The following is a 21,185-nucleotide window of genomic DNA, read 5'->3' as shown; positions in this document are numbered from 1 at the left end:
ACAAACTTGCTGTTTGCTGGAGTTTTGTAAAGTTATTGTAACTGTCTTACATTGTTCAGGGTGGCCAACTGTCTGTGTAGATAACTACTAGAGTTAATGTATATGTGTAGATATAGTTATATTTATTATAATAAGGTAACAGGAGTTTGGGTTCAAAGCATGTACCTATTTGTTTAGTTTAGCGGTCGTAAGGGGACGAGTTAAGAGTCGTGCCCAGAACTGAGGGAGTTGTAGTATTGGTTCATGTTATTGGAGCAGGTAATTTTACAAATAGAAAGGGGGATAAAATGTTGATTAATGGCTCTGTGTTTGAATATGGGTGTACTTATTTTAATTAGGAGAATGGGAAAATATTTTAAATAATAGCCTTTTTTGGAATTATAAGGGAGAGGTATTAGGAATTTAATAAATTAGGTATCTAGAATGGTTTGGTCTAAAGGGCGATGATTAAATATAAGGAGTGGCATTGGAATGCAAGGATTGAATGCCATAATTGATAATTGGGAGCATGTTAAGTTGCCTTATTTTGGGTTAATTTTTGTTGGCATGGATGACTGGATTTATTTAATTTTTTTGTTTTGGAATTGAACTTTTTTGTTGTTGTTGTTGGTTTATGGCATCATGCTCCTGTCACTGGACTTTTGAGGAAAATAAATCTCCCTTATTGGCATAATTACTACTGGAATCGCCCTCTGTTTGATCTCCCCCCGCTATCCTATTACACTCCCTTAGGACCTCATTAATGTAGGCCTGAAATATCAAGGGAGCTATGGCGAGACCGTATGGCAGAACTAAGTACCCATAATACCCGGAGGTTGTGATAAAGGTGGTCTTCCACTCGTCACCCTCCGTAATCCTTATTAAGTTATAGGCGCTATGTAGATCTAGTTTTGTAAAGTAATGGGCTCCCCTTAACTGTTCTAGTGCGGTAGGTACTAAGGGTAGAGGGTAAGTGTATGGTATTAATAGTTAATTTAAGCCCTGGTAGTCCATGCAGGGTCTTAGTCCCCCATTCTTCTTCTACACAAAGAAGACAGTGGCTGAAGCTGTAGAAGTGGAGGGATGAATGTAGCCCTGCTGCAAAGCCTCCTTTATATATTGCCCCATTGTCCGCTCCTCTTCCAGGGATAGAGGGTAAATCCTTCACAGGAAACCGCCCACTCGATGATATGGCTCTCCATCGTGTGTGAGGGTTGTGCACCCTTAGCCAGGGTAAACCTAACGTGATAAAATACAATGTGCTCAACGTGTTCCTCGGTCGTTTCTGGTGCTGCAGGAGGTGTGACGTGAGTTATGTAACCCGATCCCACCGGTCCTCCGTCCAGCGCTTGAACTGTTAGAGGGGTGGGCAAAAGAATTGCTCTTATCCCCAGTCTCCTCACAAACGCCCAGTACATCACATTCCCTGCTGCTCCTGAGTCGACGAGTGCTGTGGCGGGTTGGATACGGCCCCGGTGAAACACTTTAACTAGGATTTTACACATGGATCTGGCGGGGGAGTAACTCACTGGACGGTCCTTCTTCCTCCACTCTTTAGGGTTACAGAGGACCCCAGCCACGCCAAATTACATGGGTTCCTCTGGTGTATCTGATGTGGCACAGAGGAAGTGAGAGGTGGGGTTGCAGGGAAGTGATCTTTATTATCCATAGAGAATAACATAAAAGAAGCACTGATGAAACAAAATACACTAAATGTAATTCCTTGCATGAAGGCAGTGACGTTCAAAGATTGCCAGGTCTGTAGTCCATTAATGTGCAGTGTTGTCCTTGTGTACCTGTGGGTTTAAATAGGCAGGTGAACAGAGGAATATAATCAATACTCTGGTGACTGAGAGCGAGGCTGGCAAGTGGGTTGATCCTTAGACCGAGTAGGCGTTTCTCTCCTGCTGGATGGCCGGTCTACCATGTCATGGTCAGCATCAGCACTGATGTCTTAGAGGCAGCACTGAAGTGCTGTTTTTTCCTTGTTTGCTTTTTTAAATTACTTTTTTTTTTTTTTTTTTTTTTTACAGTTACAGGGCCTCCTGGCTATGCATTTAGATGTGAGGGCTGTGTCCCAGTGCCTTTATTTGTAACAGTTCCATCCAACAGGCACTGAGCTGTGACTAAATGCCTGTTAAATGTGCTCAGGAACATCTTTCAGCACTGTGTAAAATCCTCACCACTTGCCAGCTGGAACCCACTAAAAATCTTCTAAGCCAACTCTTGTGTAACTGCACCCAAGCAGAGCCAAAGCCTTACAATTTGACACGACTTCAAGCAAAGTGATTATATAATGCCTTTCTTTGTAAATTATCTACAAAAAATAAAAGATCTGTCTTTATAAGTATAATACTGTAGGTATCTTATGAAATACAGTTTGATCTAAATGGTGCTAGAAACAATGCTGATGCTGTTTTAAGTGTGTTAGCTATGTGGCAGAATCCATTGTTCAGTAGGGTCATGCCCTTCTAGTTGTACTTATACCTCAGTCTTTATATCTACCATATGGGGGACTCTGGTTTTCCAGGCTCATAAACCATTAAACACATGCAGTCTTTGGACTTTGTGTTATCAATGCCTGTTTCTGTTTTTATTATAGGCACCACATGGTATGCAATGTAGATATTATTTGTGTAAAATACAAAAGGCTCAAATCAAGCACTCACAACCAATGTGACATAAATGAACACCTTAATTATGATGTAGTCCTCATTATTTATAAATAGTAACTGAAACATGCCTGCCTTGAAAAAAAAGGAAATAATAATGTTCACACAGTATTTGCTGACCCAAGCTGGCTGGCTCCCACACATACAATGTGTTATGTGTCGGGAACGATTCAAAGAGCTTTTGGTTTGTTTTTGGTTGTTATTTTGTTTTTTTGACAGCAGTATTCTTTAACATGAACTAAATATGTATGCAACTTGAAATCAGGGCATCTGCAGATGTCATAACTGACCCTCCTGAAGCTCTGTGGCCTTCCAACTCTGTGCCTGTTCCAGGGTGGATGGCCATCACTAAAGTTATTCCCACTATTACAGCAATAAATGTAGTTCACAAGTAATAAGTGATTGTGAGGAGGCCCAGTCACTCACTGGCCTTGGTGTCCACTGCAAACAGACCGGATATTAAATTGAACACAAAGCAGCTTTGTTTCCATACGTATAGGAAAAATATAGAACAATAATTATTTCAGTTTTAAGATTTGATTTTGATATAATTTGTCTCACATAATTTTACATCCCATCATAATGGGGCACATTTTTCATTAACTATTTCTTGCCCAGTTGCAAGTCCTAATCTGGTTTCAATGGTGTGTTTGTGTCCAAAACCCATCTTGCATAAGAACGTCTGTCAAGGACAAGGGAGAAGTAGTTGACTGGATTGCAGGTGCAGTGGCCAAATTGTCAAAAATACTGACAATACTGCTAAATTGTCAAAAATACTGACAATACTGCTAAATTGTCAAAAAGCATTGAACTGTTGAACTGGAGTAATGAAATGCACAAGGCGTGATGCAAATGAGGCAACCACAAACTTCCTTTACACTGTACCATCCAAACCTTTAAACATTATGTCAACACAATGGCCTGGTTTCAGCCAAGTTAACTGGTACACTGTTACATCAGCACACCTCATATTACAATACATGACTTGAGCAGGCAAAATAATTTAAATGATTATATAAAAGCACTTGTGTGTGTGAGTAACTACAGTGTACTGTAGTTAAGGATGTAGAAGTATTCAAAATTGCAGTGAAGTACACAATGTTTCCAGAGAAATAGGATGTTCTGAAAGGAGGACTTTCATCAGATGTGCAAGAAAAAGTTGTTTTAAATCTATACAGATTACAGTTAATCATATAGTCATTCTTCTTTGCTGGCATAGATGATTTGCTTTCTTAACTATCTGTGAGGAATTTCTAAATGATAAGATAGGCACACATTTTCTTCATCTTTTTGACTCAACACCTTGGATTGTTTTATTTTTTTTATATCTGTCTCTCAGGAATAGACTATGTATCTTATTTAACCCAAGGCTAATCAAGAGCGCTGACAGCAAAGAAAATGTAAAGTAAATGTTGAAGCATAATTCAAAAATGGTAAGCAGTTTTATTCATCGCTACTTCATTTCTGTTGTGGTATGCTTGTAGCTGTATAGTCTTAGAAGTGGAACTGTCAGTGAGGAACCAGGCAATCCCGCCACTGACCACCAGAGGTCCTCACCTCCTGAGATCTGAACGTGATCGTGGTTGCTAATCATACTCACCTGTTTCCACGCTCCCGTTACTTCACTATATAAGGCTTAGCGATTCAACCATGATTTTCCCTTCCTTGGATGGCCAGTGATCAGCATGAAGTCTCACACTTTCAGCTCTTGAATCCGTTTTTAAAAATTATTTATTGTTTCTTAGTGATCAAAATATTTTCTTTAATGTTCTAAAATGAAACATTACAATGGTCGTTAGAGAATGTTTCTTTAAAATAGCCTGTTGTTCTTATTGGCATTGGAAGCTATCAAAGATTTCACCAGACTATGGAACTTCAGTTTTTTTCTAACACTGCATTTGTTGTGCATGTACAACTCTATCATTTTTAACCAACACAGTCTAAATTAGTTAATATAGACTTCTAAGTACAGTTTTTTAAGGTCTTAGATGCTAAATGTTTAACTGTCTTTCTAGGAACGCTTATAATAAACTGCAGTAAAAGTTAAGTTATAGTTAGCTACGTTAAGTAATACGCAGCTCATTCATTGATTTCATATACTTGCGGGATACCCGGTTTTTCCACGCACCACGCTCCACCCTGAACCATATACACTAGACTGCTGATACAAGGGAATTAGATCTGCGTGAGCTTTAAAAGAGCCTCTGGTAGACAATAAAAAACTTCATTATAAACATATTTCATGGGTGTCTGATTGTACTGCATGTCGTAGTAACCTATTCCTGGCAGCAGTTTAAAAGATTGTATATTGTATAGTTTAAATAATATTAACCAGCATCAGATGGAAATGAGTATCTAAGTATAATGTTATGGATGTGTTTGATGATACATCCAATGATATTTTTAATTAAATATTCACTAATGGTTCAGAGTTTACGCACTAATCCTAGTCACCTGTACAGGGATCCTCATCTCTGATTGGTTGCGGTCAGTCATTTCCAACGTACTGCGTCATGCAAACGTCTACCTGCCTGTTTACGAACTATCGGCAGTGTGAACAGCAATCGTTGATCTCTTGTACTATTAAATATTCGGACTCGCTCTGGAAACAATACATTTTTTCGCGGGATTATAACGTACCTCTGTCCTTTTTGCACTTTCCGCCCTCGGCAACAAATAGAAGAAAGAGCACAATGTTTGCTATTCTTACAGACCGTTATGATACGTTTTTTAAAGAGAAGAATATGGTTACGGATTTCTTAGCAAAGTTGGAGGAGCGAAGTGGAATTCAGAAACAATACATTGCAACAGGTAGCTAACGCTAGCTAAACTACATTATGTGGTAAATCGGCTCACGTTTGACAACAATTTATGTAGCCTTTGTGTGTGTTATTCGTCTGTTGCATAAACAAGCAGACAGCCTGGTCCTGAGTTCACGAACTTCCTATTTAACTTAAACACCTGTGGGAAGTCACATGCTACAGGTGTCCTCTGTCGTCTGTTTACCTATATCTCGTAGCTTCTTTGAATGTTTTTCCCTTGGTAAAGTAGAGAAGGACACGATGTTTTTCATGTGAATATACAAATGGTTGTAGGAACTAACTTAGATCATCGTATGGCATAATCTAAATCGACTTCTTAGAGTTTTCGAAGCATTGGGAGCAAATCGGCGATGACCCGTCATCATAGATAATATGATCATTGTTTAGGCATATTAATGTAGCCTATAGTATAATAAACAACCGAAATGTGAATCTCTGCTATGATGATCGTCGATCCCATGTGCAGTCTAGAGCCTGTCTGCGAATACTGTGTTAAATTTATCTTAAATCGATATCGTCTTGTCATGTTTGATCACCTGTCTAAAATGGGTAATGCGTGCCATTTAATCGACAAATTAGATTTGTGTTTTTGTATTTATACTAGCCATGCAAAATGTAGGTGTGTCTCCCTTATATCAATAACAGCAGAATGTCCCAAGATGCCGTTCTATGGGCTCATCTGCTTGCCCCTCCTGTTCCTATTAAAAGTTGATCCCTGGGGTTATTTTTAACCGGGTAGCATGTTCTATGCAGTCTGAGACGCCGAGTAGATTCTGATGGCCTTGCCCATTATGTTGCGTTTGCGCTGCATTCATTTACATTTTTGACAAGTCTCCTAGGTGTATAGCTTGCACCATTTAAGCTAAACGCAGATCGTTCAATGCAGATAAGGTGCAGTTGGTTGGTAATTTGCCTATGATGCATTTGAGCAGACTGTTTGAGCTTTGTGCGCTTGGTTCCCAACATCCACCTCTTCCAGTGCCCTGGTCCAGTTTGAGTAGTTTCGTGTGTGTGTGCAGGTGCAGTGTCCATCATTGCATTATATCTATTATTTGGTTATGGTGCCTCTCTTCTCTGCAACCTGATTGGATTTGTTTACCCTGCATATGCTTCGTAAGTATCCCTCAATTACTGTGCTTATCTTAATGTATAAATAGAGAATATGTTTGAAAATATATGCATCTGTCTAGAGAGATTCAAAATTGAGTGAAGTGCACAAAGTTCACTACAGTTTTGAATATCTCTACATATCACTATGGTACACTTGCTGTCAGTCGTGAAGAGTTCGAACATTGACACCAAGTTTGTGCATGCTCGAGAAGTCCATGTGAATTAAGAATTTGCATCCTTAATGCTGAAGTTCTCCCATAGAGATAGAAATAACCTCATCAGGAATAGCCTTTAGGGTGACCTGTTGTGATGAATCTTAGCTAAGCATACTTGGGTATAAAAATGGGTCTTTGTAAATCCTTTTAAATTATGTGTAATGTTGTTGACCTTTTAAATGCTCATCCTCTTGTGTGTGTTGGTGCAGTATTAAAGCCATTGAGAGCAGTAGCAAGGATGACGACACCCAGTGGCTGACCTACTGGGTGGTGTATGGACTCTTCAGTGTGGCAGAGTTCTTCTCAGACATTTTCCTGTTCTGGTTTCCCTTTTACTATGCTGGAAAGGTATGAGTATGAGGATATCTGTCCAAGTGGCAATATTGTCTTTTTTTAAAAAATAGTGAAGTATGTATTTTAGCTAAAATGTGTATAATAGTTAAAATAAATGTTTCTGCTTTTATAACTATTTAATTAACCTTAATCTGCACTAAATAACTCAATTATTTACCATTTTATAGGATTGGATTTTTTTTTTTGATACATCTCATGTGGCTTAATTGCAGTCAAAGTGTACATTCTGTTCTGCCAAATGTGACTTGAGTTTCAAAAGAATCAATTTCAAATGCTTTAACATTGCATAAATGTGGAGTGTGGGTACCAAAGCAATTTCATTCAAATCATTTTAATTACATTTCAGCATTTCACTTTTATGTTAATCTCAAAGTGGATAGTTTGGCAGGTGTTTATAGGAGTTTTGTATCAGAGTATAGCATAAACCCATGTCATACAGTAGTATGGATTATGTTTCTAGAGTTTTATTGCAGATTTGTTTCATCATATCAGCATCATCAGAAAACATTGATCATATTAAAATGGGGCTTTGAGATCAAAGGGGCATATTTAGGAGTGTTTAAAGACTAAGCAGAGCTTCTTAAAATATGAAATTGATTTTTTTAAATTACTTAAATGGTTTTAATTTTCTTACGAGAATAACAAGTAGTTATATGATGTGCAGACATTGTGTGTCTTTTTAAGATGATTGAAATTAATACAGTGATCTTCCAAAAAATATATCTGACTGAATTGGATTTTCCCCAGTGGGTTGTCTGAAAATGTTTAGATGATGACCTTGTTCCTTTCCAAGTCTAACCACAAACTGGAGATGAAGAGGTGGGAAGTGGGATACTGTGGATCCTGAGGTGAACACCAGGACCCTCCCTTCAGCTCTAATGCCTGAGCCTTCCTTTAGTAGTCACTTTCCCAAAGAAGACTGCTTCAGAAATCAAGATTGTTTGGACAAAGAATTTAAAAATATAGGACAAATTGTTCTTAATAGGACACGGTTACTTCTCAGACTTAAGTGCTCCATCCCTTTACCCACAGTGTGTGTTTTTGCTGTGGTGCATGGCCCCCATTTCCTGGAATGGCTCTCAGATCATATATACACGCCTAGTGAGACCTTTCTTCCTCAAGCATGAGGCAGTGCTTGACACCGTGGTCAAAGATTTGAGCGGCAAGTCCAAAAGTGCAGCTCAGTCTGTGGCCCGTGAAGGTAAGTGGGCCCCTTCTGTTGCAGAATCTTAATAAGCCGTGTTTCAGGCTTTGATTACTTGGCACTGACTCTTGCAGTATAACATAGTTGTTTGTTATATACATTATAAGTGTGTTGTACAAAATGGAGCTTAAAATGATTAAAAAATAAAAATAAGATGAGTAGGGAGGTGTTATAATAGTCTATGCGCTATTTGTCCTTAATAGTATTTTAATTGTTTTACTCCCTTTTAAGACAAATCTACACTACACATATGAATATAGAAGGGGAGGGATGGTGAACCGTGAACCTTTTGCTTTCATATTAATTTGAAATTAAAATTAATGGGTGATGCACTTCCTTTTTCCATGTTTATTAGTAAATATTTAATATACAATGTACTTAGCAGACATGTTCAGTGCAATCTCAGTGGATGGAGAAATCTTTTTTTATTTTATTTTATTTCTCTCTTTCAGGCTTTACCATGTTCGGCAATGACAAGAACAAATGATTTGGAAAAATGACGACTTAATAGTTTTGTTATCATGATGTCTTTGGTTCCAACTACAATCCTTTTAAGAACTACAGACAACTATCCCAAAAGAACTGATAATTACAAAATTGAGTCAGTGAATCGGTGTTAATCAATTTAAATGTGAATGTAAGGTAAAAGTTTGTATTGCACTCACCATAAATATTGTTTCAAGATTGATTTTAATAAAAATTTATTTGTGAAAAATTTTGATTACTGCTTCAAAATAGGTGCGCTTGATGGGTCTGCTGTAGAAGGTCTGTTACTTATAAAACCAGATTTAGGCTGTGGATGTATTGTTTATATAGGCTACAAAGGCTACGAAGGGCTGCTAGGGCTGTTTTTCACCTTTCAGAAGAGGCAAGCTATCACTGACCATGATAGGAATTTGTTTAAACTGATATCCAGACCTTTGGCTTGGATATCGGCTAAACCCTTCCCTGCTAGCATGTGTGCACAGATCAGGCAGTCTCATATGTGCTGCTCCTGTTGGACTCCAGGGGTCAGTGTTACCCCAGCTGCTACTGTGGAGCTGTGCTGAGCAAGTTGTAGACTATGTGGATGACTGTGACAAATCTATAGCACAGTATCTAAATCTGGCCTTGATAGGGTATAGAGCCTGACATGGACTCTAGACCATTTTGGGTTAATTGCAGATATTGAAAACATTCTGATTTTCTTAATCACTTACTGGATCTACACTGTAAGATCATTTTCTGTGTGGAGTCGGAGCTCAGTGTTTTTTCTTGTTCATGTATGTTTCTAAAGCTCTCTTGTGTGTTTTCTCATCACCTGCTTGAACTGCTTGTATGTGGGTTTGCTATGGGTTTCCTAAAGCTTTGTGTTAGGTAATATGAGCTTGTGAGTGGTGGTGGCACTTGCAAAATATTTTCTTCAGAAATACTCCAGTGAGGAGACGTGAGCAGGCCCTGTGTCAGCTTCCTCAGCCTGTCACGATGGAAACTTCACTGTTACTGAATAAACCTTTGTGGAAGCTAAAACAGACATAATCTCAGGTAAACAGTTCACACCCGGTACATAAATATGTTTTCTTAAATCAAACAAGAATCCAGCATATATGTAATGCCTGAAATATGTGCTATACCTTAGGTATTAACTAATATGGCTGACATCTTTCTGAATTAAAAATCATAAAGTTGGTCTACATTGATCAAATACAACATTAGGCTTGTTTGACTCAATATAGAGCATGTTGTTTTTTTTTTTTTTCTTGTTTTTTTTTCTTTCTAATTTGCATTGGAGCCACCTCTACATCAAGATAACCTATACTGTTATAATCTTGTGAGAGCGAGATAGGCAGCATGAAGACACATCTTAATCTGTGTTAATCTGAATCAGACTATAGTTAATACAGTACAGTGGCTATTAAAATATTTAGAGTGCTTTGTATAATAAGCTCACTCAGCAAGCGTATTGAAACCACTCATTGATTCTCATTACAATGGGACCTGTCAAGAGGTGGGATGTATTGGGAAGCTAATTAAGAGTCACATCTTGATGTGTTGGAAGCAGGAAAAAAGAGCAACCGCGAGGATCTGAAAGACTTTGACATGGGACAAATTGTGATGGCTAGATGACTGGATCATCAACAGCTCTTGTGGGGCATTCCCAGTATGCAGTCATTAAAATCTACCGAAAGTGATCCAAGGAAGGGCAACTGATGAACTGGCAACACGGTCACCAGGTGCCCAAAGCTCATTGATGCATGTGGAGAATGAAGACTAGCCTGTCTGATCCAATTCCCAAGAAGAGCAATTGCAGCACAAATTGCTGAAAAAGTTGATGCTTGCTATGATACAAATGTGCCAGAACACACAGTGCATAGCAGCACACTGGCCACAGTGCACATGGTGACATATGTCCACTACTGAAAGTGCCTACAATGGGCATGTGAACATCAGAATTAGACCATGGATCAATGGAAGAAGGTGGATTGGGCTGATGAATCATGTTTTCTTTTATGTGGGTGGACAATTACATGTGCATCTCTTACCTGAGGAAGACATGGTACCAGGATACATTGAAGAAAAGGGCAAGATGACAGAGGCGGTATGATGCACTCAGGCAATGTTCAACTGGGAAACCTTGGGTCTTGGCATTCATGTGGATATCACTTTGACACATACCACCTACCTAAACATTGTTACAGATCAAGTGTACCCACTCATGATAACAGTATTCCCTAATGGCAGTGGCCTATTAGACTGGAAAAATTTTTCAGGAATGGTTTATAGAACATGACAGAGTTCAAACTGTTGTCTTAGTCACCAAATTCACTTGGTGAACTCAAAAGATCTGTTGCTAATGTCTAGGTGGCAGATACCACAGACTACCTTCAGAGGTCTGGTGGAGTCCATATCATTTGAAGGGTGAGAGCTGCTTTGATGGCACAATGGCAGCCCTACACATGCAGGTGGTTTAAAGTTATGGCTGATCCGTGTAAAATGTCATATTTCTGACCTGCCTTCTGCTTTGAGCAATTAGTACAGGCAGTGCATTCCTGTACTCTTATCCTGTCTTCATGTGGTGCTCACATAGAGAGGAACATTTGTGTACAAGACTCTCACTAGAGCTTTCCCCTGTAAATAGACCAGTTGTCACTAATCATAAAGAGAAAACGTACACTTTACGTGACTCTTTACTGAATAATGCACCACAACACAAACTGTTTCGTATTCAAATATAACTTATTTTACTTCATTTTATTCCATGACTTGAAAAAAATTAAAATATAATAAATTAATCATTCTTTCATTTTTATCTTTCAGTTTATGGATTACATCTTATTTTACTGTTTGAATTCAATACGAACCAACCACTGCGCGCGCGCGCGCACACACACACACAGAGAGAGAGAGAGAGAGAGAGAGAGAGAGAAACTGCGGTTGATATTGATCTGTACCAGGTCTTCATTATTTCAGTAAAATGCTTTAGGACGCGACTGGCGTAGCTTGTCTTTGATCTAGTATATAAAATTAGTCACACGGAATCCGTTAAGTTCAGGTAGGTGAGTCGAAATGCACGCTGTCATGCGAAATCAGTTTATTCATTAAGCAGCTATTGTTTGTTGTAGTAAAACGGTTCGCATCATGGTTCGCCAGACAGTTCTTGTACAAAGATTTAGATTCGTTTTTGCCGGTGAATGTCACATTCCAGAGATGAGGTATGAATGGTCTTCACTTTCGAGATTATCTAAATAAGATGCTGTGGCGATATTAACGTTATAAATTGTTTAATGACAACGAACAAAGAGCTAGAGGAACTAACGTTATAGTTAAGAAAACGTTGATTCATATTTCTCTTGTTGAAGTGAACTGTTAGAAATGCTTGTGAATAACAGCAGTCTACCACCAGGGTGATCCGGGCGCTCAGCTATTTATGAATGAAAACAGGCTGCGTATAATATCGTAGACTGCACAGGGAGCATCGACTACTGATCCCAGTTTACTGTAGTGTAACGAATTCTTGAAACACCATTACAAACTAGGTAAAATGAAACAATAGAACAATGAGAGACATGCAAGTAAATTTCGAGTGGGAGAGTTTAAGTTAGCCTCAGAGCATGCGTCATCTGTTGACAAAAGAAAAATAAAAAATAGTACCAGACGTACACAGAGCCTACATTTAGGGAGTCCATGGCAGTCTGACCCGTGTCAGTTTGACGTGGGTCTTACTGAGTCTTACACGAAAACAGGACCCTCTTCTCGAGGAACGGTGTGTCGATGTAAGAAGGGTTTGATTAACGGACTCGAACGGCCCGTAGCTTCAGTGGGGTACATGTTTGTCTGCATGGGCGTTAAGAGCATGCCAGTCTTACACCGCTTCTGCTCGTTTTGGTTTTTGCTGGCATAATATGATGGGTAAAAGACCATGTTACGTAGCTTGTGAAGCAGTCTGTGTTTATATTACATATGTTATAGTTGCGCAGTACAAATGTGTGTATACTACATGTATGTAAAATATGTAGTTACACATATGCATACAAATGTATATATGTGACGGTCCAGATAAATTTGAGCGAAAAAGATCGTTACACAATAATATTTAATCTATTGTTAAAACATGCTAAAACCATTCATTACATTATCGTATTCTTCATTCAGCAGAACTTTCTTCTACTAACTCCCTCTAGTATTTTCTTGTAAATCAGTCCCATCACCACATAAGATAAGTACATAGTCATAAAAAGTAAACAGACTGGGTGCATATTGTAGGCTAAATAAGGATAGATCCTAAAGAGGTGCTCATTTTTGGAGTAGAATGAAATTTACTGATCTCTGTATTACACTTTCATAGTCTTCTGACTCACACGTCATTGGACCATGACACAGGCCATTAAGTCATGTTTTCTGGATCCTGCATGTCTGGCTCATCATCTTTTGTAGTCCTTTCAAGGACATGAACCTTCATTATTATTAACAGGTACCCACTCAGGTTTATTTAGATACCATGAGTATCATATTTTATTATATATGTTTTCGGTTATGTATGATGTGAACTACTTTGAATGATGTCACTACACCAAATAGTAACTTCTGTCTTATTCCACACAATCTGTATAAGTCAGTCTAAACTTCCAGGGTACGTTGTTCCATCAGCACCATTAAGTTAACCTATAGAGTATGGTATTGAAGAGTTGGTTAACTCCATATACATGAGTGCCTGGTGTCTGCAGTGAGAGGCAGTAGTACATGTAACAACAATCAAAACGTGCCCTGGATCTGCTATCCATTACAAAAAAACCCTGCACTAAAATATTGGTACAATAGTAGATCTTTACTTGGCTGCATGCTGGAGTGTGCACATATGGTGAAGCTGCATGCTGGGATATTAAATCTTCTGAAGTGGGTCAGTGTCCAGCAGTGGCAGATCATGTGGAGATGATTAGCTGCTGAGCTCAGCCCACAGTGGGTCAATCAGATCAGCAAGCGTTATCTAGGGATCCCTCCCATTGCAGGCCTGGAGAATACACACTGCTCAAAAAACACATGGTGAGGTGTGGGAACCAGTCTGAATGTCCCAAACTTATTGAAATGGTAAGGCACCTGTGATTTCCTATTTTGTGACTGAATGGATACAGGTGGTACATGTGCTGAGGGTGATACTGAAATTGAATAATATACACTGCATGATGCTGGTTACTTTATTAAGCTTGTTTGTTTAATAAGGTACAGTAGTTAATTTCTTTTTCTCAATGATGAATTCCCTTTGGGAAGAGTAACTGGGGATAGCAAAGCAGAACCTTTTACTTTGATTTTGAGAAGTAAGACTTGATACATGCTTCAGGATTATACTTGTGTCAATTTTTTTTTTTTTTTTTTTTTTACATCTAGCAGTTCTCTTTTAAAAAGTGTATCTAGAGTAACTTTAGATTATCAGAATGGCTATACAATGATAAAATATCTTACTGAAGTAGGCCTAGTTGTTTCTTGTTCTGTTTAGGATGGGTTAAGTTTTCTGTTTCAGAAAAAAAACACAGCTATGTAATTTGAATGTTTCTGTGGGACAGTATACGGCTATGAGTTTTTATGAGTTTATTTTTGTTTGTGTGGGAATATATGAATCTGTATGAATTTATGTGTGGTTGTTTTGTGTTGGGTTGTACTAATCCAGACAACAGTTGGTGCAGTAAGATGGCAGATGGTGGCATGATATTTTTAGGCACCTTTCTTTTTTCTACAAAGAGTAATCATCTTGTGGTATGGTGTACACTGTAATACATACACGCCCATAGACACACAGGCTTAAAAACAAATTTAGCACCATAGAGACATATGCTGAATAATTATAACAGATGCCATTTGTATAGTATTTATGAAGGTTTGGCATAGAGTCTTCTGATTAAACAGCTTGCTCTCTAGGAGTATTTCTGAGTACTTTGGGATTTGCTGTAAAGCATATTGTTTAAATCACGACAAAGAAAAGTGATCTCAATATAAAAGACTCCCAGCAGACTAATACATTCTGTCTTAATAGTTACTGCCTGACTCCACCTCAAATTGCGTCAAAAGTACTCGTTAATCCTGGTGCAATAATCAAACATCTTTCTCTATCTGTCCATCTCTTTTGTACTGTGGGTTAATGTCCTCAGAGACCAACATTCTTCATTTAAATTAAGAATTCACAAAACCTTTTGACAGCTGTAATCAACAGAGAGTCACATGTACACAATACTTTGTATATGGTAATGCACAGAAAGGAGGTCTTCAGAGGAAATCAATGTGACACAGGGGCATTTTGCTAAGAATACAGTGCAGACTGTATAGACTTTCCTGAGAGGTCTGTACTATAATCATTCCAGCAATTGGCATTGTGTTCTCAACCTTTTTTAAAAATTATTTTGCACTGTTTGTGTGGAAAAAAATAAGATTTCTTTGCTTTTCTCCTTCTCTCCTGAATTTGAGAAGAGGGAAACCCCATATTCAGATGTGTTACTGTGCAATGCTGTGACTCTTGGTGACTGTATCTGGAAATCTGTGGTGTACTATATGCACAGTTTAAATCGAAATGTTAGTTTGTAGGTAGAGCTAAGTGTGAGTGATTCTTCAAGAGCAGATATAATCATTCTTACAAATCACTGAGCTACTTCTGCATTTGGCTTCTTTTAGAACTGACACTTTAAATTCACTCTACTGGTTGTCTCTATTCAAAGCAGAGTTACTTCAAAATCAAGCTGCATCAGCATAGCAGAGAGAGAGCGAGAGAGAGCGAGAGAGGGTGAGAGAGAGAGAAAGAGAGAGAGAGGAGGGGGGAGAGAGAGAGAGAGAGAGAGAGAGAGAGAGAGAGAGAGAGAGAGAGAGAGCACCTTGAATTGATGCGTATGCATTATAATCTATACTTGTGCCAGAGTTAATGTATAATGGAATTTGGCAGTGACAGTCAAGTTAAAAAGGTCTGTGACTCCTCCAAACAGGGCTTATACAAAATTAAGATTGTACTCCAGAGAACATTGCCATCAATCAAAGCACACTGGTGTCTGGGACACCTTCACACAGTGGGACGTGGCCTATCAGGGCCCTAAAATAACTAGACACTATTATTGATCAGTGGCTTAATGTCCTCTGCACATTGATCTACCAGCACAGGATGAAAAAAAAATGAGAGAGAGAGATGGAAAGAGGCTCTGAGAAGTCAATGAGAGAGCTTTTCTTTATTTGCTTTTGCTAAAAGAGCATAGTGAAGCCACTACAATCCCATTGTCAAGCAGTTTGAATCTCACCCTGGCTATTCTCACCCCTTTCATACAAAGAGCACCCCTCCTCACATACTTTCAAGGTATATTAGAATGTATATGTGTGTCTGTATAATGTACCTTTACACCTACATGTACCTATAGACACAGATTCATTCACAGTTTCTCTGGTGAGGTGTGGTACAATTTTTATGATTTCAAGCCTCAGGGCTGCTTACTTCTGAGCCAACAGTGGACTTTTAGACTAAACTACTTAACCTTAGGTGATGGTGATTTATGGACAGTAAGTCAAGTAAGTGGTTTCTGAACTGTTTTTCTCAGGTGTTGAGAGAGCGACTCATCTGACAACCCCGACATGCCTGAGCAGAGTAATGACTACCGTGTGGTGGTTTTTGGAGCAGGTGGTGTGGGCAAGAGCTCGCTTGTGCTCCGCTTTGTAAAGGGCACCTTCCGGGACACCTACATCCCCACAGTCGAGGACACCTACAGACAGGTGATCAGTTGTGACAAGAGCGTCTGCACACTGCAAATCACAGACACCACGGGAAGCCATCAGTTCCCTGCCATGCAGCGCCTATCCATCTCCAAGGGCCACGCCTTCATACTGGTCTACTCTATCACCAGCAAGCAGTCAATGGAAGAGCTGAAACCCATCTACCAGCAGATACTGGCCATCAAAGGTAGCATGGAGAACATCCCTATTATGCTGGTAGGCAACAAGAGCGATGAGACTCAAAGGGAGGTGGCAACCAATGATGGTGAGACTCAGGCCAATGCATGGAAGTGCGCCTTTATGGAGACATCAGCCAAAACCAACCACAATGTCACTGAGCTTTTTCAAGAGCTTCTCAACCTGGAGAAGAAACGCAACATGAGTCTAAATATTGATGGCAAACACTCAGGAAAACAGAAACGCACTGACAAACTGAAGGGGAAATGCAGCATCATGTAGGTACATGGCTGGTTAAACATGGATGAGACTATAGTTATAGATAGAATCTCTTTATCTCAAAGGGGGATAGAGAGTGAGAGTAAAGTGTGTTGTCAGTCAGTTGACATAGTAAATTCATACATATTTCCAGTGGCCTGCCTCTCCCCCAGACCCTGGAGTTCAACAGTCCTAAGCGATGATTTGGCCTAGTCATGTTCAATTTGCTCATGTTCACACATGTGCACATCACATCCATTAACCCCATTCCATCACTTACCACCATTCTGAAGGGATTGTATCAGCATCATGTCATTGTACACTATTAGTTTAATCTATGAACGAACTAACTAACTAACGGGTGGTTGCTCTGAGAAACATTCTTTTGAATACACCCTCATATCCATAATGTTAAAAATCTCTGTTGCTTAAGTTTCTTGAGCATGGCTGTGTGGTGCTACCACAGGATAAATAACAAGTTTTGGTCCGTATTGCTGTATATGCACATGTGCTCTGACAGAAACATGAAGCAAAGGACCAGGTGGTTTTGGATGAGAAAAATATTATGAACATCAATGTAATTTCCTTTTGTCCTTTGTATGAATTGGACTGTGGTTTTAACCCATTTTTTAAACAAGTATAGAGAAATTAAACAACTTTTAGACTTTGGAAACAGGGAAATAACTAACATAGATATTCTTGATAAACCAAGTACTATGGTTCCAAAGATCTGTGCAAGTGTTGAGCAAAAGGCTACCCTCAATTGTGCAGCTAACTCCATTTGCATGTTTGCTTTCTCTATATCATACTAATCCTTTGTAGCAGGTAATATTTAAGACAATCATTTTGTTAAAGGTACTGTTGGAATAAGATGTTTGCTAGTAGAAATGAAATAGATCTCCAGAAACCCATGCTCTCTTGAAAGCATTCCAATACATCAACAACAATCTTGTGTGTGTGTGTGTGTGTGTGTGTGTGTGTGTGTGTGTCTGTGTGTCTGTGTGTGTGTGTCTGTGTGTGTGTGTGTGTGTGTGTGTGTGTGTGTGTCTGTGTGTGTGTGTTGGGGGGATAGAGAAAAATGGACCTGAGCTGTTCATCTGAATAGAAAGGAATATTTTTTAAAATTGTGCCTCTAGTTGAGAAACAACTAACTCTGAAAAGTTAGCATCTATCAACAATACAGAACGTTTAACTCCCCAAATAATTTGACTATACAAAGGAGGTGTCCATAAAAAGGCCATTTATAAGCTACAGTTTGTGTTTATTCTAATTTATGCAGAGTAACATTGCTTGCTGATGGAAATATAGAGCTAAAGCCTTATTGTTTTGGCCTAGAACAGATTTAGTTTAACATTCATATTTGGTGTCCTACTAATGACCCAGCAACTGGGGAAAATGCAATCCTGTGCAAAAATGCAGTCACATTGCACTTTATTGAAGGAGTTTGTGCATTTTACCATGTTTGACCAGATAATTGCCTCTCATAGATGGTTTGCTGCAATATATAATACCCTTTAATACCTATTAAAGGTCTCATATCATAACTGTAAATAAAAGTCTTATTATTCCAATTTTAATGTTAGTATAGGAAGACTAAAATGCACTGTGCACATGTCTTACAAGGTGTGGCGTCAGTCAATCGTTTCTTTCTGCATTTCTTCAAGGTCTTTTTTGTCACAGGAATTGATGCCATTGATGTTTTTTTGAGATAAAAGAACTATTGTGCATTGAACCAACATTTACATAACTAATTACAAAAACAGATCATGTTGACAAAAATTTAATTGGGATTGTCAAGTGTAACCTCTACATGCTGTCATCCTATTTACCATTCCCTCTGGAGTATATGCTACATCATCTATAACATTTTAGAAAATAAATAGCTAAAAACATCTAAATGAAAACATAATGTTGATTGTTGCATGTTCAGTTGTGCTTACTCATTGCAAATCCAAGTCTTAATGGCATGATTTGTGTTTCTATGCAGTGGTACTTATTTGGGAATTATCTAGATTAGGTCCTTATCTCTTCAGGCTCTCTTAATGCAAATAGTTTTTTTCTTGACTGATTTGGGCTTGGAATAGCAAATCAACTTTCCCTTTCTTGTAACAAGCAGACCAGTTTCAGTCAAGTATGCAACTAAAGTAAGTTGATATTTGCCAATACATTGTAGACTCACAAAGATCTATTATCAAAACATTACTACATATTGATAACATAAAGGTTTAAAACATAAACATACTTTAGTATTTACAATTATATCTCTTTTTTCTGTAACATAACCTCTTAAGACCACAGCTGTTAGACTTTGGGTATATTAAGTAATACATATTCAAATAATTATTTTATTTTAATTTCCTGCATATTAGTAGTGGAAATAACAATTCTCAAGTGTCTCATAACTTTCATGTATGCCATTGTGTTAATAAAGAGAGACACCTCTTCACTATTAGTCAGCTAATGCACTTGCACTAATGCTACAGTGTACGTACGTGCATTCTGCTACACTGTTTATGAGCTTGTCACATCTTAATGAAGCCAAGCTGGCTTTCGGATAAGTTATGCCACTTGTACTTCTGCCTGAAAAGAGGCACAGACATTGGGGACACCCTAGCACCTGTAAAACAGCCTTACATACTCTCATAGTTAGCATGCACACCTCTTACTCTGAATCCTACTTCTCTGCACTGTGCAGCAATCAGTTATTTATTTCTCTATCTCTCTGTCTATGTTCTGTAATTTATTAAGATTGCAGCTACATGGAGACAAAAGAGGTCTAATGAAATCAGTCCATAAGCTAAACTGCAAAATAAATAAGAGCTGTAAACTTTAGGCTTCATAAGGATATGAAACAATTTCTATTTCATATTCACCAGTATTTCAACTGATATGTTCTGATGTGATATGGCTCTTCAAAATAATATGTGAGTACAGTATGAAAGATACGCAAACAGTTTTTTTGGAACAGTACATGACATGCAGGAGAATGTTTTGATTATTAAGTTGCAGTATGTACACCACTAGACAAATGACTAAAAAAAGGATCAAGCAACATGCACAGTGTGACAGCAGTACATGACTGATATTACTGCTCTTCAGTTCGCTCAACAGTATAGACATAAACTCTTGCATATTTTTACAGGCTATGTAGTTTCACAATATGGTTCAAAGTATGAACACTGAATTAATAAAATTAAGTGTAGTACAAAAGTATTATTAATGTATTATTCAGAAAACAAAAAATAACTGTGTTAAAAATATCAACTGCTTCATAGGTGTTACCCAGTAAGCTCTCTGTAAATTGAACATGTCCATTTGATCACATGATTGCAGAGACTGGAATCTTGGGCATCATATAACCACAATTCTGGCTGTTTGCTTGGGTTATCCCACTGCGTGGCCCAGCAACCCAGAATCTTTTGTACAGACCCATACACCACCTAAAAAGACAAACAACACTTAAGTTATCAAACGTCTGTTTAAATCCTACATGTCACCTTGTAAATAGCTGTAAAATGTATGTAAGTTATAATGATATGAGCTCAAGGCTGAAATTCAGAAGGGAATCTCATCTGGCAAATAGAAACAGACCTTTAAACCTCTGTCAACTTACACTAGTGGCTTAGATCTCTTCATATGCCTGCTAAAAACCAGTATCAGTTCCATCTTAGCTGACTGCACAGCAGTGCTGGATTGCCTGTACTTGTTCAGTCAGTTCCTGGTTGTACAGGGAACAAAGGAAAACTGAATGTTTGGATGTGAATTAAACAGTGGGAAGTAAAAACACTGCACGAGCCACAATCGCCTGCATGAAGGCAACAAATAAAACTGTGAAGTTATCTATTTATTTTTTTGCAATTCACTTTTATGTTTACCATTTTAACATTTTTTAATGTGATGTTTTTTACTGAATAGTTTTTTTACAATATAATTTGAGTGTAAAATCTTTTTAACTCCTTATTAAAGACATGATGTAAATGTGCTCTAGCAATAGTCTTCCTAACAAAAATGATGTACACTCCCTAATGAAAATCAAGGATACTGTACTCTGTAAAATATATACTTAAATAATATTCTCTGATAAATGGCTTTTTTAATAAAAATTAGTATTATATTAAACCAACTGCTATCTTTTTCTTGCCCCTAGGCAAGTTTAATAATTTTGTCTAAGCTTACACAT

The 21,185-nt window shown here is 38.2% G+C and overlaps 2 protein-coding genes across 2 annotated transcripts; both read left to right on the top strand.

The window, feature by feature from the left end:
- The first annotated feature begins 5,165 nt into the window (after window positions 1-5,165).
- On the top strand, window positions 5,166-9,071 carry zgc:101744 (Receptor expression-enhancing protein 6-like). Its single transcript, XM_027014193.3, has 5 exons — window positions 5,166-5,462; window positions 6,493-6,586; window positions 7,008-7,146; window positions 8,185-8,353; window positions 8,809-9,071. The coding sequence occupies exons 1-5, from the start codon at window positions 5,345-5,347 to the stop codon at window positions 8,841-8,843; spliced, it is 555 nt and encodes a 184-aa protein (XP_026869994.1). The 5' UTR covers window positions 5,166-5,344; the 3' UTR covers window positions 8,844-9,071.
- A 4,752-nt stretch (window positions 9,072-13,823) lies between these two features.
- On the top strand, window positions 13,824-20,625 carry diras1b (DIRAS family, GTP-binding RAS-like 1b). Its single transcript, XM_081695275.1, has 2 exons — window positions 13,824-13,921; window positions 16,399-20,625. The coding sequence occupies exon 2, from the start codon at window positions 16,433-16,435 to the stop codon at window positions 17,027-17,029; it is 597 nt and encodes a 198-aa protein (XP_081551401.1). The 5' UTR covers window positions 13,824-13,921; window positions 16,399-16,432; the 3' UTR covers window positions 17,030-20,625.
- The last annotated feature ends 560 nt before the right edge of the window (window positions 20,626-21,185 follow it).

Source organism: Electrophorus electricus, chromosome 13 (assembly GCF_041902795.1).
Source record: "Electrophorus electricus isolate QZ-2024a chromosome 13, ASM4190279v1, whole genome shotgun sequence".
In the NCBI taxonomy this organism is placed as follows: Eukaryota; Metazoa; Chordata; class Actinopteri; order Gymnotiformes; family Gymnotidae; genus Electrophorus; species Electrophorus electricus.
This window is presented reverse-complemented; position numbering and strand designations above follow the sequence as displayed.

Bases quoted from the DNA above. Each gene is read 5' to 3' on its own strand.
- zgc:101744 (XM_027014193.3), top strand. From the start codon at position 5,345: ATGTTTGCTATTCTTACAGACCGTTATGATACGTTTTTTAAAGAGAAG. The intron at 6,587-7,007 runs GTAAGTATCCCT...GTGTTGGTGCAG, and splicing joins GTTTACCCTGCATATGCTTC to TATTAAAGCCATTGAGAGCA. The intron at 7,147-8,184 runs GTATGAGTATGA...CTTTACCCACAG, and splicing joins CCTTTTACTATGCTGGAAAG to TGTGTGTTTTTGCTGTGGTG.
- diras1b (XM_081695275.1), top strand. From the start codon at position 16,433: ATGCCTGAGCAGAGTAATGACTACCGTGTGGTGGTTTTTGGAGCAGGT.